General features: G+C 36.6%; 1 protein-coding gene across 10 annotated transcripts in view; it reads right to left on the minus strand.

Annotated features, from left to right (window-relative positions):
- Nucleotides 1-13158, minus strand: part of wnk1b (WNK lysine deficient protein kinase 1b) — a 156502-nt gene extending 143344 nt beyond the window's left edge. For 8 of the 10 annotated variants that reach the window (XM_015353170.2, XM_069192144.1, XM_069192146.1 and 5 more), the window contains exons 1-2: nucleotides 13093-13158; nucleotides 8326-9473 (exon numbers count right to left, since the gene is read on the minus strand). In XM_015353170.2, coding sequence (XP_015208656.1) covers nucleotides 8326-9075 — 750 coding nt within the window. In that variant the 5' untranslated portion in view covers nucleotides 9076-9473; nucleotides 13093-13158. Of the gene's footprint in view, nucleotides 1-8325; nucleotides 9474-11911; nucleotides 12145-12202; nucleotides 12978-13092 lie in introns of those variants that run through there. The other 2 variants (XM_069192141.1, XM_069192142.1) reach the window with 2 other exon arrangements.
- Between the last annotated feature and the right edge of the window lie 547 nt (nucleotides 13159-13705).

A 13705-nucleotide genomic window follows, 5' to 3' on the forward strand; every position in this document is an offset into this window, starting at 1 on the left:
CTAATGATGAATACAAAGATAAGGTCAGATCTCCACTCTTACAGAACAGCATTTGTTAGAACTATTTCTCCATCACTATAACTCTACATTAATGTTTTTAGTTTTGGCATGTTTTCTGTTTTCGACTCATTCTTAACTCAATATTTAATTGAAACTCACACAAGGACGAAGAGTGATGAAGTGTACATCTGTAAAGAAATTTCTCTTCAGATTATTTTACATAATACAATGCACAAATAATCTAATCTAAAAATCTAAATAATCTAAAACACCAAGGCAAGGTGCGTTTAACAGTTTTCAAATGCTTTAATGTATTCTATGGATGATGGGGTGTGTTTTACGCCATTTATTTCAGTATGTCATGACTGCTTCTTTTCACTATTAAAAATAAACTCATCCAGAAAGCTGAAAGGAGTAATTACAGAGGTGATACTTCTTTCCAGACTCTGCCACAAACTAAAACACATTATTCACAGAGAAACCTTACCTTTTTTTAATCCTCCAGCTCAGAAATTTACAATGCCCAGCTCAGCATGGAAATAAGACTTATATTTGTGCTTTGTTCTTGAAATTATATAGTTTAAGAAATGTAAGGGACTTTTAGGGCACATCACTTATAAACATGTAAATCATGTAAATGTAAATCAGGAAAAAGTCTAACAAAACTATTAAACATCACTCCTGGGTTATATTACTATTTCAGACTGCAGCCTGCCCTCTCTGCCCATGGATATATCATGGAGCACTACCTTCTCATCTAGTAACTGAAGCAGTTAAAAGTTGCTATTAGAAGACTGGTCTCATCTCCATTTTTTAACTCAGAGGTCATTTATATCCTAATCACCCTTTTATGAAAGGGAGAACAAAGACACAAAAGCTTAATTCTCTCTACACAAAATACACCACCTAACCTATTTTAAACATGCACACGGAACATAATGGACAAATAAATAATGTAATTGTAGTGACTAATGTATAGTCACTTAAGAGTGTTGGGCCAGCAGCCAAGTGCACCAGCATCTAGAAACTGCAAGACAGATGGAGTATTATTCTTTAATGAGAAAGTCAATGAACTCACCTGTGGTTGACAGTGAAAGCACTGTCTCAAGTTTCATACTAAAAAACATCCCATAAAAGCTTCACTGGGTTCAGATCTGTTGATTGAAAAGGCCTTGACCTAAGGATAATAGTTTGATGTAGGGGCTGCCGCGATTAATTGACGCAAAAACAATAAAGTAGCCGTATTTTCTTAACCGACTAATCACCCCCCAAATTGTGTGCCGTTAATAGGATGCTACGACACTGTACAGTTTTTGAGTAGGCTAATCATGGCAGCAGCTGCACCACAATCTGCCGAGGAAGGTCCCTCCAAATTTCGACCAAAAGTCTCTTCTGTGTGGGAGTATTTCACTAAAAAAAACATAAAAATGGTTTTGTTTTCTATGTAAAACACAGATGGTGCTCCACAACGGCACTAGTTCCATGCACAAACACCCGAAGAGGAAACACTCTGGAACTATTGCACAGGACTAGACAACAGTACCGTTAGTAACCCATTCACACTTGTTTAGCCGTCCAACAATTACTATTTTAGTGATGTGAAGCCGATTAACTTGAAAAACTGATGCTAGTGACTAGGGTTGGGATGAAATTTAGAGGCACAATATTTCTGGAATTTCCTTGGATAGGATAAACACTGTAGGTTAGTCTACTAAATACACTTCCCACCTTTATCACGCAAGAGTACACTATAAATAATGTTTCAATGGACAGGTTAGCTAAATAGGATCGACTTGTCCGCTAAATGCACTTGCTAGCATTATTACGTGCAGAGTAGTATTTTCACTCTTTGCCAGATATATATATATATGCCAGGGGTCAGAAACCTGTGGCTCCGTCACCTTGTGGTCCAAAAGAAAAATACAAATTAGCGGCCTGTCAAAATTGAGCAGCAATAAAATTTATTAAGTTATTTTTAAGTATTTTCTCCGGTGATTACATTGTAAATAAATCACATTAAATAAATGATCAGGCTAAGTTGGGAAGATGTATTTTTAAATATAGCAAAGAACACAGTATTTTTGAAGGTTTAATGCAAATTTTACACTTATGTTGTAACCTACTGTTTAAGATAGTTGGTTGGCTTTCCAAAAGAGAAAAATCTGTGACGAAGATCAAGAATTTATAGGTGATTTATTCACGAGCCCTGCTTGTCTCCGTTTATATTTAATATGTGACAAGAATTTGTCAAACAATAAGAAATCAAATGTTGAGGCAAACCCTGCAAAGCAACAATACACAGAAGTCGCACTGAAAAGGTAGGCCTAAATAATGCTTAAATGTGATGACGGCAATAACAAACAGCAGTAATTTAAAAAAGATCGCTCGCTGTGCAGTCATTGCCTTTGGAACAGAACCTGTACCAGAGTTGGCGGTGCCAAAATTAACTGTTACAGAAATGTTTAACTTTTCATATATTTAATTATTTCATGCATTGCGGCTCCAAAGGTATAGTATATTGGTTCCACTTCAGACTTCTCTTCAAGAGATACGAGTTGTTGTCCCCTGCCCTATGCTTTCAATTGGTACCATTATATACTTTACAAACATTAAGCCTCTTTATGCCTGTTTAACAGGATACATAACCAAGTCAACCCCCTTTGGATTCAGAAAAATAATCTAGCAGCTGTATTCACGATGTCTATGAATAAGCATGTATGTAAATCGCAATTTAAGATAGGATGAAATTAGTTAATCAATAAAAATAGTCGATGGATCAATCATTTACAAAATAATCATTAGTGGCGGCCCTAGTTTAATGTGCATGACACTGATAAGTGACCACATGTTCTGTGGATATGAAGACACTTCACCCAACTAGGAAAGCTGCAACATAGGACTAAAATGATTACTCAGTACCATTAAGTAGTGATTAGCATTGACCTTGCCTTCTAAGGAAAAGACTACTCAAACCATACCAGGAAAATCCACAACACAACATTATGAAACCACCTGAACTCTTCACTGTTGGAACTAAGCACTCATGTTCTTTAGATTGGCACCACATGTACACTCATCTGTTTCTTTCAAGAAATTGGTGAAGAATGATTCATCTCACCAAATCACATTTCTCTACTACTCAATAGTAGATCGCCTGCGTTCCTGCATCACTCACAAACTTCCATTGCCAGGTGTGACGAGCAGTTTGGACACTGTAACTCTACAATAGTATCTGTGGAGCTTTTGTTGAAGAAACTAGCTGTTCACAATCCAGAAATGATATTTGTAGTCAACTGACTACAGCTGTTTGCAATTCAAATTAATGTATGTACCCTGGAGTATATACTTGCCACTGTTACCCCTTGCCAATGACATCTTTCTCAGAGTATAATCTCTTTAGACGCCATTGCCCGTGAAACATCAGTAAGAATTATGGTGCTAGTCGTTAAGTAATTAACAAAATGTTTGATTAGTCCCAGTCCTTTCCTTTTTCCTGTAATTTTGTTGCAAGGGCCCTTCTTCTATTGATCTCTGTTCTATTTTTGAAAACACCCAATGCATCAATTGCAACAAACTGAAAGCAGTGTACTAACTGGAGTTCAAACTATGGTTAGCACACAGCTCTGTGCTAAACTAGCAGGCTACCTTAAGACCAACTGCAACTAACTTGGCAGCTGAAATTAGATCACAGCACCGTTCCAAACCTGTTCTCAAGTGCAACAAGCCTCAAGTAACAGATGCTTCCCTCTAGAGATAACTAAAGTAGGCGACTTATGTAAACCACCTCCTATGGTTTAAGCAACGTAGTAGTGTACTAAGCAGAAACACTGGATCAAATCAGAAGGTTCCTGAATGAAGTGTTAATATCATCACTATGTAATGAACATAGCCATCCATTGCTTGAAGATTTATGGAATATTTAACTAAAATTGCTTTTCAGTCATACCACATCTTTTAATAATGAAGTTTATTAATGTTTATCAATAAACTTGTAATTTAATAATAATGAAGTTTAAACATCTATCTTTATTAATAGCTGTATTATAGCAAATGCATGTGATTTTTCAGATTTTAGTAATGCAATAGTGAATTTTCAGATATCCTGGGAAGTGAAGAGGACGGACATTAAGAAAATACATATATAAATGGTATGTAAGTAAATATGTTCCATCACATCTGGGTGTCACTTGAATAGATTTGTTTTTATTGTGATGGGTATCTACAATTGTGATTCTCTGGGGAAAGCAGGTATATTGGGGATATAGAGAGGTTGTGTAGGCAAATGTAACATTAAATAAAAAACACTCGGAGGAAGTGCAACAAAAGTAGTCCCGGAAAGTGCATAAGATTTTACCTTCATAGTATTGCAGATACTATCTGTTCTGTTATGTAAAATGTACCTTTTACATAACAGATACAGCGACATGTTCGCTTATTTGTCTGAAGGGCAATGGAAATAAAGGCTGCTATGATACATACATGTTCACATTTAAACCTGTTTGCTTCATGACTAACTGCAACTGAGTATCACATTAGTAGTTATATAGTAGTTCAGTCATATTTAAAAACCAGACAAAGCAATAATTATGGCATACATATTAATTAACTGATCAGATTAATTAAAGTTTCTGAGTCAGAGTCTCTGCTGTTTGTGCTGATAAGAACAACAACACTGAGCTCTTAGCACTGTACTAAGCAGAAGTTCAGCTAAATTGTTAAGTATCATCAAAAACAATCAAATTCTAACATACCATTCCAAATACTAACAAATCTAATCTTAATCAGTACTAATGAGGAGTTTGTGATTAGGATCATTAGTGATGTTAATAAGTTGCTATTTGCACAGACATTTTGTGTGATTTCTCCAAGTTTTCCAACAAGTTACACATGTGAAAGAAAATATCTGGTCTGGCTTTGAACCATTCTTAAATATGAATTGGCTTCATTACTCTGCTCTCCTCACCACTGATAGCGGATGTGTGGTGAGCGTTCTGGTGCACTATGGCTGCCGTCACATCATCCAGCTGGATGCTGCACATTGGTGGTGGTAGAGGGGAGTCCTCATTACCTGTAAAGCGCTTTGAGTGGAGTGTCCAGAAAATAAATATATAAGTGTAAGCAACTATTATTATTATTATTATTATTATTATTATTATTATTATTAAATAAGACCTAGTCCTTGCTTCAATCAGTATTTTTATATGGAGTGCAATAATTGCCTCCTATGATTAACATTCCAGTATCCTATAAACTATCAATTTCCACAAATTAATATATGGCTGTAAGTTTGGTTTAAGCAAAACGTCTTAACTGTAGGAGACAATATGAGCTATCAGCCAGATGTGAACCAGGTGAAGAAAACTGTCCTGACATTTTCCTAGCCTAATATAAAATACTAAAATTAACTTTGCTAAAATCCATCAGTCCAATACAAAGAATAAAGCAATTAAAGAAGCATCTATAAAAATGTATAAAATAATTGCCTATAGTTAGAAGAGTTGCTGATCTTTTGAAGAATTAGCACACAAAAGAAAATGGTAAATCCTAAAACTCTGGCAATATAATCACAAAATGTGATCTTTGACAAATTGCACTCAAGTATCAAAATTTTACCAGGGTACAAAAGCACTACCTATAAAAACACCCCAAACAGTAAGCAACAGTTTTTTTTTTTTACTTTAGTGCACGTGCCGATATACCAATGAAACAAATGTGTCAATCTGTTCATGAGCAGGGAGTATTTAATTCCTGTCTACATTTTCATCAGGGCTGACATTTAACTGCTAATCAGCTCATCACCTGTGCCCAGTTGTACCTTCTTCTGTTCACTTATAAACCAATGCATCACTTTCACCCAAAAGACACTAGCAAACCAAAGACTTTAAATAAGCTACTTGCATCTTTAAGTACAAGACCTTAAAGTATCCACATTTATTTCTGACTGGTAAACATCTCTAATTTTTAAAATAATTAACTTAAAGTACAGCTTTTAATTTTGTTTGAGGGCTTCATAAAGAAAGGACAGTTTTTTTTTTTCCTTTAGCATATCAGGAGCAGACTACTATAGACATGGATGGCTATATTATATTAATGATTCAATTCCAAAGGATCTGAGAATGACCTCACTGATGTCTTCTCCCCGAGGTAATATCATATACACATCTAAGTCTAAAGACCTCAAGATCATTAGCAAACCAATTATACTGATTTTATCTCTTAATTAAGCCATGTAATCCACAACAGAGGTTATAAGTTCTGCCAAAGAACACAAAACTAAGCTCTTGTTTTCCACATGAGATGCATTTAAGCTCTAGATCCAGTGTTCTTAAAGCCAAGTAACAGAGCCACAAAGAGAAAGCAGGGTACATTATCAAAATGTGCAAAAAATGAAGTGTGGTTACTGTGCAAAAGTTACCTTTTGTTCTTTTCTGGTCCAAATAAATTAGTCCCGCCAAAAATTTAAATATAAAAGGTGCACAAAACAGAATTAAAACATGCAATATACTATAGTGCTGTAAAGATTATGATTTACTGATTCAGTTAAACAGGCTCTGATAGTTGGAGTCAAGACTTCCGCTTGGCAGTTTCCAAGGTGCAAGCAATTAAGGATAATGATCTGGCACTTAGAGAAATAAGATATCTCTGTGCCATATCTTTAAATATTTTACACAGATATAAAACAAGATATCCATAAGATTCAAAGACTTAAATCACTATTTTTACTGATGGCAGATAATTTCACCAAATCTATTTAGCTGTAACTTAAACTGCTAACTAAACTTAAAGGGAAATACATGGAAAGACAAAACCCTTGAAATTGATTTTTCTTCCGCTGGAATCTGAAGGTTAGCCCTAATAGCCACATTATAAAGGGAAATTACATTACATTGGTGTTCTCTTAAATGGAAATTTCCCTACAGGAGACATTAAAACATATGCCTGTATTTACGTAAGTGCTCTGTATTGATGTCAGATACTAATATTTACATCATAATGTGCATATAATTGATCAGAATTTACTTTTTGTGTGCACTACCTTTAAAATTAAATTTATAACCCAATGTCCAGTGCTACAGGGGTAGTTTGAGGGGAGACCCCTTGACTTCAGAGATAAAGTAACATGCCACTGAATTAAAACAATGCTTTTTATTAACCAACAAAAGACTCCAGATGATTCTGCCAAGTAAAACCTAAGAACTAAGAACAGTCATGTCTCATGTTTTATCACTGTGACAGACAGGACATGGACCCTATTCTGCAAGTTATCACAAGACTAGAAGTGATCTGACCAACAACACATGGACAGGTAGATTTAAGTGTACCATTAAGGACAAGCCAGGTGAGTAAAACAGGATGAGTGAAAGCAAGTTGTTGAATCATGTCGCATAACAGAAATATTTTCTTCAATAAAATTTAGACCCTCCTAACCTCCAGGTAGGCCATCTTCAATAATAAAGAAAAATAATGTAATGCAACTCTGTTAGCAAATTGAAATAATGTACATTTAGCACACATGACCCATTGAATGGTGATGTAAGAAGCTAGATGTTTTTTTCTCCTGGCTTTACTTTTAATGATTTAACTGATTTAAATCAGTATTGAAGTTGTCAGCTTCTATTATATCATGTGTTTTCATGTCTATTTAAATACAGCATCTAGGTATTCCAAAAAGTCTCAAAATAACCTACATACACTCCCTATGTGCTATTCAAGCCATGCATGTGCACTGCTATTTATTTAAAGCACAAACCTGAGCCACACCTATTCAACATGGTAGTATAGATTATCAGCATTACTTCCTTTAACTAAATCTGGAAAAAAAGACTAAGAAATTAGTTTGCTTAGAACCTGAGCTGAAGGAATATAAAATCTTATGGAGGCCTTAGTCAAAGAATGTATAACAGGCATAATTAAAATACACAACTCCTTATGCAAATCTCATTTACATGTAAGTCTCCCTTTACTCGTCACTATTTCCTAAGTTTCAAAACATTCATTTGCTTTTTAATTGTCTGTAATACTCTTAATATAATGCCAGTCTTCTTATATTCATATTTTAGTTCTTCTGACAGGTTTTGCAATGGATTAGAACAAAAAAAAACAATTTTCATTTATTGATTTAACTTATTTTTCCTAGCTCACATCACAGACCTGTTACCTTTCCATTGAAAATTTTATAAAGTTTCTAGGCTTCAAGAGAATGTTCTTTCTTCACATTTCAGATCCAGAATGTTTTTCCCCATTTTCTGCAGCCCAGGTATAAAGGGCCTGTGGCACAATTTTAAATTCAGACACTGGTCAGAAAATGTTCAAAAAACATCTTACCTGCAACTCACACCATGCCACTTCAACAGTGGTTTCTGTATCCAAGCCTTTATAGACCGTTTTGAAGGAGCCTCTGCCAATCTCGATGTCAAACTTGAGGAACCGGCCATCAGGCGAGGTACCCACAGCTTTGGTCTCCACCTCCTCGTTGTCTTCCTGGATTTGGATCCTCTTCTCTAATTCCCGCTGTTCCGTTTCTGTCTTCTGGTCCACCTTCACTTTCGCAGCCCCCTTCACCCCATCCCTCTTCTCTAGCGCAACATTATCATCCGGTTCCTCAGCTTGACTGATGTCATCTGTGGGCCCTGCCAGAGAAGACTGCTTCACTTCCCCATCACAAACCTCCTGGATAACTGTGTTACATTCTTCACTTTGTACATTGACCTTGGTGAGTGTATCAGTAACCGACTCCACTGACATCATGCATAGAGGCTGAACAGCCACAAAGGAGTTATCATTGGGCTCTGCTATGAGGATGGACAGTGGATCCAAATCAGGAGGAGAGGACATAAAGCAGGCTTTACTGGGTAGGTCCAGAGCCGTTGCATTGGAGTCACAAATGACACTCCTACGAAAGAAGCGGTGCTCTGCCGTGGTCTTGCTGTCCTTGTCCATGGTATGTCTCCGTTTTCTGAACTCAACCTCATGCCTGCTATTCAGCTTCTCACCCACCAATGTGTCTGAACTGGAACCATTGCCATTTTTTGGAGGAGCCAAAAACGTCACTACTTTATCTGGGTCTTCCGACATTGTATTTGCCCAAATAAAAAACACAAACAAAAGTTGCCAAAAAAAAGGTTTTCCTTGCAAATGCCTCTTCCTGTCAAATTTGGTTTTAAGCCTTTGGAGCTTAAAGGAGTCTCTCTTTTAACAAATTAGCAATGAAAGCTAAGAATTTTACAGTGTAAAGGGTCAGGGCCTTGGAGAGGGGGTGTTCTCTTGTAAATGAAAAAGAACAAGATAATGTCACAGAAAATTAAATGCTGATGTAAACACACAATGACCATCAGATTCACACAATCCATCCTGAAAGGGAACCACAGATAGTCGGCATTGAGCAGAAAAAGGAAGGGGTGGTGGTGTTCTTGCTTGTAGTCTCTGTAGCAAAAACCAGGTGTAATCCAAAGCTTGATCCTCACAGACTTGAACTGCAAAAGAAAAAAAAATAACTGCACACCCAAACTTACATTTTCATTTTCCTTAAGTGTTAACATGCTCTATTCATTTGGTTGTCATGTTCTTTTCACTCAAAGATGTCCTTGGAAATTAGTATGAATATCCTGGATTTAACCCTTCAGCAATAGTAAAGAGAGGTTCTTGGACTATGTGTCCACAACGCTCACAATCTCCAACTACATGCTAATGTTACTAAATCTTAACTTGTACAGGAACATGCTTCAAGTTACTTAAGATGTTACTTCAATGTTAAAAGTACACACAATATTGCTACATTTTCCCTGCTTACAATATACAAGTACACAGAAAATGGGTCAACAGTCAACATGAAGAACCGAAACACTCCAGCCATGGTTATATACAAAGTATTGTTTTCCAATATGAGCATGATGACATTTCCTGTCCCACATTCTCAGTATTTGGAAGTTTGAGTAACATGGTGATTTAAACAATTTCACTAGGAAAATATTTCATACTTCTGTGCGATTTCATTCTAACTGTCAATCTGCCACACCTCACATGTAGCAAACTAAGTTATCCGAGAGAGCAAACAGGATTTTTTTTAAAATCTTTTAAGTCGCCAACTATCTTATGATTACCATGAGACCCTGCAGCTTTTCCCAATATATGGGGCATGAAGTTAGTATCCCCTATAAACAACTTGCTCTCAGCTGTACTGAAAGTTTGTTTTTGTGCTATTTCAATCATGTGGAAAAGCAAAAATACAAAAAAAATCAATGCTAGAGGGAAAACGTTGTGCTGATGATGATGCATAATTTTTAACCACAGAAAGAATGTTTTTAAGTACATAAACCGTTTCCAAATTTTTGCAGCCCACAGGCAGTAAATCAATCTAATCTGATACTTAAAAATAACAGGTATGAATATTTTAAGAAAAAAATAGAGAAAAGATGCTCATCTCCCACCCTAGGCTAACGAGAGTTCAGTGCTCAGATTAAATCCACCTAAATTAAGTAATAATACTAAATAAGAAGGGTAATAATATTTACAATTTAACACCAACTTTGAAAAGTTAACCACTTCAAAATATTCTATCCATCTTAACACTTAAATGACACTAAGAACATTACACTGATACTCCATTAAAAATCTTGTACAATGAAGTCCATGAATTCTCACATCACTAAATAGTTTTGGAAAAAATTGCTGTAACAGTTGTTAATAATATTAGGCTGTCACCTTCACTCTTGAACAAAAAGAGCTCTGCATTTTCCCAGTTTTAACACTTATTAATAAATATAACAAATACATATTGTAGAACAGTACTAAACCGGTTTTCAGTCAATACATTGTTGGCTACATTGAAAGTACTGTACATGGGGAAGCCATACCACTCATATTGATGAATTCCTATAATAAATATCACGCTGCTGAAGTTAACTCCTATAACTCCCTCGTATGACTTTCATAATTCATTTCCTCCCTTTCCGGACTCTTATATAGATTTTAACCACAAAGACATTAATATGATGAAAAATATATATACAGTTTTCACTCCATTGTATGCGGAGTTCATCTTGAATACTGCGTCATTCATTTTAAACACTTAAAACGTAGTGTCAAATCGCCAAACCAGCAACTAACACAGACGCTATGAAGTGAGACTGTTCCTCAATTCTGTCAGCTAAAGGATTAAGGACAAAACGTCATGAGCAAGTTGTCAGCTCGATCGCCTTTGATGCACTAATAATTAAGTGACCGAATTCGAAAATCATTTAAAGTTACATTTAACGTTTCAAAACAGCCAGGAAAATACCCTTTTGCGTTCTGATTCTGCAATGGAAAGGAACAAATACAGAAAAATGTTTTATAACCTACAACTAACAACTGACACCAAATTAACCTCTTCATAGGACTGTTTATAGATTTGGGTCACAGACAACCCAAAAAAAAGTTTGTTCATACTGTTCGCTAGGCCATTTGCATAGCATTGGCACCAACCAGGCTGGGTTGGCCTGGCCTACTCAAGACCCACGGCTGACCTAAAACAGGATTATCTCAATGCACAACGCTGTCTCCAATACAGTTTAAAACCTAGTGCACAAAACAATGTAGGCTGCCAAAGCAAATGTATTATTAAAAATAGTTTTATGTTAAGAACCTCATTGTAAGCACTCGGAACGCACATGCTAAAACGAAGTAATGTCGCTTTAAACAAGCGACATTATATGATGCAGTGTCAAATCAAGGCCATAAATTAAAAGCATTTTAAGAACAATAAATTGCATACAGTATACACACAGAAGAAAAAAATCTTACATTGAATACCATATTATACCCCTAATCTCTACGGGATTCAAGTAAATCACTATTTTGCCATCCCTCACGTACCGGAAAGGTTTGCCACAACGTCCTAATGGGAGGCAGTATATCGGAGGTACCTGCTTACCTAAAGCCTAGTCAAAGCCACATTTCTTCACATCGGATTGTCAGTCTGAAAGCAATCACACCGGCAAAACCCCGGAGAGAATTGAACTTGGAGCACCGCGCAAGATGCTATTTCAGATGTGAATCCGGAGTTATTGAAAGGCTGCCGAGTCTTCGCTTAACCAGCCTAACAACGTACAAAACCCATCCTGAACGTGGATATAGTTTAACCAACCAAACCCTGCCAAAAGTTTAAGTTAAAATGTAAAAAAAATAGTATCTTCGCTCGTTGACTGCAGCGTGCACAACGAACCTGGACTAGACGATTTACATGGCTCATTGGAGTGTTCCCCGCCGGTTGACCTGGATTTTCACCGATTCACGAGTCTCCTGCTTTTCCGTTTTCTTGGTCGCTAGGGTTTTTAAAGAGCACGGTGAATCCAGGTCGAATGTCGGCCCGAGCAATTTCGTAAAACATCAGGGCATGGAGGAGTGTCTTTGTTTTCCTAACGCACCAAGAGTGTCAGTGCCCAGTCTCCATCTGCGTATTCCTTTTTATTTGCACGTAAGCGACTGGGAGCCTTCCATGCTCAAGATTGACAGAGATATGACCGATATCTGATTTTTAACAACTTATCATTAACTATTCGAAAAATTAGCTTGCCTTCGATTTCTGTGCCACAATCCGGCCGCCAGGCCTCGTCTCTCTCCGGCCTGGGAAATCACCTCTTTCTACTCCCTTCACACAGCAGAGCATAGCAAGACTGACTAAAGCGTAGTTCGGGTGGGATAAGCCCCTTTATGTGGAGCACAGGGAGTCTGAAACCCTCCCAAAACCCTGTGATTTAAAACTTCCCCCTGCGCACCGCATCCATGACTTTAAATAATTAAAAGATGAAAGTATAAAATACTTATAAAGTTATTGCAGTGTCATTCCAGATTCCGCTCAGAGCGCCAGGGTGTACACGAAAAAGCACATTAAAAAAGTTTACATAAATTGCTGCGCTATTACCGCATCCCCCAGCACAACCAAAATGAGTTTGCGTTTTCAGCTTGAACATTCAGTAACAAGGAAAATAAAAACAAGCATTTTATTAATGAATATCAACATAATGCGAAATATTATTTTAGTCTATAATCAGAATTTTACTCCCAATGTACGCTATTTTCTGCAAACTAGTTTTTACTAAATGGCGACTTTACCTCAAAATCCGACAAGGACCTTCCCCCTCCTATAGATCCACATACCGAGCTTAAAAAATCTTCACCACGTCTGCGCAACGAAGCGATGAGCTCATCGATTTTGTAGTCTTTCTATTCGATTAGACAAAGCTTCCTGGTTGTTAGCCGATGATAGACTTCAATTCCCAAGATGCATCTGTAAAACCCGCGCGGAGACATCCAAGTTTTTAACGGTCAAATATTTTCTGTAAACTAAAGGGTTTTGGGAAATGTAGTTAAACTACCCAGTGCTCAACACCCTATAGTTAGGAAATACAGTAAACAAATGTTAACCACCAACATTAAGGTAAAATCAACTAATCGCAGGCTCATATGCTGTTGGTTGCATTATATTCTGTATAGGGTGGAAAGAAAAGGGTAAATAATAAAACACTTACACAGCGAGTTTTCCAAGTTAAAAAAGTGTTGTAGTGGATTATACTATTTTTTTGAATACTGAGGTTTACATATAATACAGTTAATTGAGGTATTTACAATACCATTACTGTTTCCATTGTTCCTGTTATCTTGAGAAAGACCACACAATTCAACACTTTCATAAAAGACAACATTTCGGCAGTGGAGCCTTCTTCAG

Source organism: Lepisosteus oculatus, chromosome 7 (assembly GCF_040954835.1).
Source record: "Lepisosteus oculatus isolate fLepOcu1 chromosome 7, fLepOcu1.hap2, whole genome shotgun sequence".
NCBI classification, from domain to species: domain Eukaryota; kingdom Metazoa; phylum Chordata; class Actinopteri; order Semionotiformes; family Lepisosteidae; genus Lepisosteus; species Lepisosteus oculatus.